At 41.2% G+C, this 6,197-nt stretch overlaps 1 protein-coding gene across 7 annotated transcripts in view; it reads left to right on the forward strand.

The window, feature by feature from the left end:
* Positions 1-3,581, forward strand: part of LOC133537723 (unconventional myosin-XVI-like) — a 198,226-nt gene extending 194,645 nt beyond the window's left edge. For all 7 annotated transcript variants that reach the window (XM_061878820.1, XM_061878815.1, XM_061878818.1 and 4 more), the window contains 2 exons: positions 3,096-3,243; positions 3,322-3,581. In XM_061878820.1, coding sequence (XP_061734804.1) covers positions 3,096-3,243; positions 3,322-3,472 — 299 coding nt within the window. In that variant the 3' untranslated portion in view covers positions 3,473-3,581. The remainder of the gene's footprint in view (positions 1-3,095; positions 3,244-3,321) is intronic.
* Positions 3,582-6,197: the final 2,616 nt, after the last annotated feature.

A 6,197-nucleotide genomic window follows, 5' to 3' on the forward strand; every position in this document is an offset into this window, starting at 1 on the left:
TGGCACAGCCACTCTACCAACCGAGCTATACCGCCCTATGTCATCATATCCCGTGTCCCCCATCCTTTAGTTCCACTTAACAATGGTTCTGGTTTTGTTCTGTGACCCGAGTAACCAACACATGACAGACACCACCAGCAGAAAATGTTAAAAATTAAACTCAATAGCCTATATTGTAAATATAAAGTCGTTCTCATCAAAATACATGACACAATTGTTCGAAATGACTTCAAATCATAACCATCTTTTAATTCACTTGTCTCCAAGTAGGCTAATAAAGCAATGAGCTACCAGCTGTCACCTACGGGTAGGGAAGAGTATTACATGGTTACTCCGCTGATCTCCAGACACTCTACAACGGCACATTGTTTGCGGATTATAATTATTGGTATGCTAAAAATATTTTTCCGAGCCATTAGGTGAAATTGCATGATTACCCACAGCACACCAAACAATATCTCACGGCACACTAGTGCTGTGTTTTTATACCCTTTTTGAGGCAAGGCACGTTTTTTTCATTAAAAACGTTAAAAAATTAAACTCCACCAGGTATTCGTGCCTTATTTTGAGTTTGTTGGTGTTTTCCTGTGTAGTTCTTTAGTTTTTGTCTTGCGCTGTTATTTTGGTGGCCTTTCCTGTTTTGTTGATGTTTTCCTGTAGCAGTTTCATGTTTTCTTTTCAGCGCTATCCCTCGCACCTGCTTTGTGTTAGCAAGCAAGACTATTTAAGTTCTTGCTGTCCTTCTTTGTGTGGACATTGTTTATTGTCATGTCATGTACGGATGTCCTTTGTGGACGCCGTAAGTTTTTGCTGTCGTCCAGCATTCTGTTTCTGTTTACTTGGTAGCCAGTTCAGTTTTACTGGTGCTTTATATTGCCATTCCTATGCTTCATTGCTTTTTCCTTATGTTCATTTTTGGTTTAAAGGCCTACTGAAATGAGATTTTCTTATTTAAACGGGAATAGCAGGTCCATTCTATGTGTCATACTTGATCATTTTGCAGTATTGCCATATTTTTGCTGAAAGGATTTAGTAGAGACCATCGACGATAAAGTTCGCAACTTTTGGTCGCTAATAGAAAAGCCTTGCCTTTACCAGACAGCTGCTGCAGGACAACGAATAATCCACTGATGTCTCCGGTAAGATATATATCACAATTTCCCCAACCAAAAACATGCTGGTCGACATAGAGAAAACATATTCGCTTGACCGCTCTGCTTCACAACAAACAAAGAAACACCGGCTGTGTCTCGGTGCCAAAGACAGCTGCAATCCACCGCTTTCCACCAACAGCATTGTTCTTTATAGTCTCCATTATTAAATGAACACATTTCTAGAGATTCAGCAACACAGATGTCCAAAATACTGTGTAATTATGCGATTAAAGCAGACTACTTTTAACCGCTAGTGGTGCAGCGCTAATATTTCCTGACAGTCCGTGACGTCACGCTTACGCGTCATCATTCCGCGACGTTTTCAACAAGAAACTCGCGGGAAATTTAAAATTGCAATTCAGTAAACTAAAAAGGCCGTATTAGCATGTGTTGCAATGTTAATATTTCATCATTGATATATAAACTATCAGACTGCGTGGTCGATAGTAGTGGGGTTCAGTAGGCCTTTAAGCATTCCATACGTTTTTACCTGCATATTGTGATTACAAAAAAAACGTTCTAGTCACACATTCCGACTTTTCCAAAGCAATTAACTACCTTCTCCCACCTACTGATATGGAGTATTATATGGTTACCCTGCCGAGCTCTACACAGCACAGACACTAAGAAACGGCACATTATTTGCAGATTATAATTATTGATTTGTAAAAAATATTTTTGGGAACAATTAGGTGAAGTTGCATAATTTCCCACGGCACACCAGACAATATCTCACGGCACACTATTGTGCCGCGGCACAGTGGTTGAGGAACTCTGCACTAGTGTGCCGTGGCCATACTTGCCAACCTTGAGACCTCCGATTTTGGGGGGTAGGGGGTGGTGGGTGTGGTCGGGGGTGGGGCGGAGGCGTGGTAGGGCCGGGGGGCGTGGTCAAGAGGGGTGGCGTATAATTCACCACCTTGAGTATTTCATATATATATATTTATATATATATATATACGTATGTATGAAATACTTGACTATAAGTGAAATTCTAGCTATAAATATTTATTTTATTATATATATATATAAATAAAAGAAATAATTGAATTTCAGACGGCACCTATCAAATACACAGTAATGAAAACACAGTTGTTCTACTAACTGTGCTGTGCTTGCTTGTTACTAAAAAACAACAACAACAACACTTACCTTTCACTATTTGAATAACCTTTGTTCTGCCATTTGCGTATTGGCGAGCGATCTCTGAATCCGGGAACATCCTTCACGGATTTGTTGTAGACATCCGCAAATGAGAACGGGATGTTGCTTCCAGCTATCAGCCGTCTTTGTTTCAGCATAAGATACACCATCGGGTCTCCATTTTGCAAGATGGGCCATAATACTGGGTTGTGAATGATGCTGAGATGCGGACGTTTTGTGCTTCGCTGACTGTTCATGGCTGAGTATATCCGTTCGCCGTGTTCAATGGAGAAGTCTGTTCTACAAAATGTACAGGCAACATACCCCTTCCCCTTCGAACTCTCCTGGATAAACTGTAATTCTTCTTTCCAATCGTTGTAGAACTTGCAAGCGTATTTCTTCATTCTGCTCGTCAAAGGTGTAATATATTGGGTTGGAGTCAATAACCAGGCGACGTGATGAAGTTACGTCTCTTTACTGTGGGCCTCCAGAACAGACATTCTATTCTATGTACAGTAGATGGCAGTATTGTCCTGTTTAAGAGGGTCACAACATTGAGTCAGGTTCTCATGGAGCTGGAGTGGGCGTGGCCTCCATCTCCGTCTGAATTTCGGGAGATTTTCAGGAGAAAATTTGTCCCGGGAGGTTTTCGGGAGAGGCGCTGAATTTCGGGAGTCTCCCGGAAAATCCGGGAGGGTTGGCAAGTATGGCTTTGGTACAGTGGTTGAAGAACACTGAATTACACCAATGATGATTTATAGTTACTATTATCAACCTGTTCCTTTTTTTGTGTTACAGCCCGTGTGTCCACTTACATGCTGGAGAAGACCCGTGTGGTCCAGTTGCCTCCTCACCAGCGCAGCTTCAGCATCTTCTACCTGATGGCTGAGGGCCTGTCACCCGAAGAGAAGAGTGCACTTTACCTCAACAACATCTTGGCTCATAGGCGTGTTATCTTGTCATCTTAATGGGATCCCCCCCTCAAAAAAGCATCCAAGTTAACCTCCTTTTTTTTTTTCTGCAGGTGTCTTAGTGAAGGGCTTCCAATGGGGAATCTTCCTTTGGATGCAGCCTCGTCAGAGGGCAGGGAGCGCCTCAGTGGTGTTAAGCAAGCCTTTCAAGCAGTGGGCTTTAACAAGCGGGTATTTACTTTTACTCACATGTGTGTCCTTTGAAGCGGTTTTTGTCCATGGTATTCACACACAAATCCAAATTTTCAGGTTCTGGTTCACCCCCTAAAAACATGATGGCAACTTCTACTTTTCCTCATTCTTATACTTAAACATGGCAGAAAATATATTATTATATAGAAGAGTTTAAACGTGCATTAATATTTAGTCCACGCTTAGGTTCAGCTGAACAGTGGAGTTCCTTATCCCCAGAACACTTGTACCGTATTTTCCGGACCATAGGGCGCACCGGATTATAAGGCGAACTGCCGATGAACGAATGAATATGTTCAATCTTTTTTCATATACCAACCCCGTTTCGATATGAGTTGGGAAATTGTGTTAGTTGTAAATATAAACGGAATACAATGATTTGCAAATCCTTTTCAATCAATATTCAATTGAATGCACTACATAGACAAGATATTTGATGTTCAAACTTTTTTGCAAATAATAATTAACTTAGAATTTCATAGCTGCAACACGTGCCAAAGTAGTTGGGAAAGGGGATGTTCACCACTGTGTTACATCACCTTTTCTTTTAACAACACTCAATAAACGTTTGGGAACTGAAGAAACTTAATTGTTGAAGCTTTTGAAGCGGAATTCTTTCCCATTTTTGTTTTATGTCGAGCTTCCGTCGTTCAACAGTCCGGGGTCTCCGCTGTCGTATTTCACGGTTCATAATGCGCCACACATTTTCGATGGCAGACGGGTCTGGACTGCAGGCGGGCTAGGAAACTACCCGCACTCTTTTTTTATGACGCCACGCTGTTGTAAAACGTGCTGAATGTGCCTTGGCATTGTCTTGCTGAAATAAGCAGGGACGTCCATGAAAAAGACGGTGCTTAGATGGCAGCATATGTTGTTCCAAAACCTGTATGTACCTTTCAGCATTAATGGTGCCTTCACAGATGTGTAAGTTACCCATGCCTTGGGCACTAATGCACCCCCATACCATCGCAGATGCTGGCTTTTGAACTTTGCGTCGATAACAGTCTGGATGGTTCGCTTTCCCTTTGGTCCGGATGACACAATGCCGACAATTTGAAATGTGGACTTGTCAGACCACAGAACACTTTTCCACTTTGCATCAGTCCATTTTAGATGACCTTGGGCCCAGAGAAGCCGGCGGCGTTTCTGGATGTTGTTGATAAATGGCTTTGGCTTTGCATAGTAGAGCTTTAACTTGCACTTACCAATGTAGCGACTAACTGTATTTAGTGACAGTGGTTTTCAGAAGTGTTCCTGAGCCCATGTAGTGAGATCCTTTAGAGATTGATGTCAGTTTTTGATACAGTGCCGTCTGAGGGACCGAAGGTCATGGACATTCAATGTTGGTTTCCGGCCATGCCGCTTACGTGGAGTGATTTCTCCAGATTCTCTGAACCTTTTGATGATATTATGGACCATAGATGTTGAAATCCCTAAATTTCTTGCATTGCACTTTGAGGAACGTTGTTCTTAAACCATTTGACTATTTGCTCATGCAGTTGTGGACAAAGGGGTGTACCTCGCCCGAACCTTTCTTGTGAAAGACTGAGCATTTTTTGGGAAGCTGTTTTTATACCCAATCATGGCACCCACCTGTTCCCAATTAGCCTGCACACCTGTGGGATGTTCCAAATAAGTGTTTGATGAGCATTCCTCAACTTTATCAGTATTTATTGCCACCTTTCCCAACTCCTTTGTCACGTGTTGTGGCATCAAATTCTAAAGGTAATGATTGATTGCAAAAAAAAAAATGGTTATCAGTTTGAACATTAAATATGTTGTCTTTGTAGCATATTCAACTGAATATGGGTTGAAAATTATTTGCAAATCATTGTATTCCGTTTATATTTACATATAACACAATTTCCCATCTCATATGGAAACAGGGTTTGTATTAGGCGCACTGGATCATAGGGTGCATTAAAGGGGTCATTTTATAATTATTTTCTTTCTAAATGGAAAAAACTTCCTTGTGGTCTACATAACACGTTCTTTGGTCAAAATGTTGCAGAGATTATGTTTTACAGACCATCTTCAAAAGCCGCTTTCTGACAGCCTCTTCCGGATGCGCCGTTTTGTGGGCGGTCTTATTTACGTGGCTCACCTTCAGCAGCGTCTTATCCACGCCATCTTTGTTGTAGCGATGTAGCGTGCAAGGATGGGAGTGGAAGAAGTGTCAATAGATGGAGCTAACTGTTTTAATGACATTCAGTCTTTACTTCAATCAATAACAGAGCAGCATCTTCTCATCCGGAAACAACAACACGGCCGGAAATGTGTCTTGTGAAAAAACGTTCGACCCCAACTCTCTAATAACTAAAGTTCCTTGGGTGAATAATGTAAACTCACTACACCGGTATGTTTTAGCGCTTTTATGGTGAGTTTACTGACAGATATAAGTAAGAACTTTACACTACTTAGTATTAGAAATGGCAACAGCGAAAGATGAATGTCCCATAACAAGAAGATAGAGGAAAAAAAAGAAGCCTATCGACTACAGCTATTTACAAAGTCGGAGACGCGCAATTTTTCAGGATTTATGCAGATCCCAAATGCAGATCAGCAGGTACTAGAAGGTAAGAAAACAATATTGCCAAACAAAACGCTAGATAATGTCTTACCTTATACACACACCATAATAATACTACTAAAAATGTTGAAGCACATCAAACGGTGCAGACTACACTTATCGTTTATGTTTGACTGCCATCTACTGGTCCCACTTCTCATTAAATAA

This window comes from Nerophis ophidion, linkage group LG19 (assembly GCF_033978795.1).
Source record: "Nerophis ophidion isolate RoL-2023_Sa linkage group LG19, RoL_Noph_v1.0, whole genome shotgun sequence".
Lineage (NCBI taxonomy): Eukaryota > Metazoa > Chordata > Actinopteri > Syngnathiformes > Syngnathidae > Nerophis > Nerophis ophidion.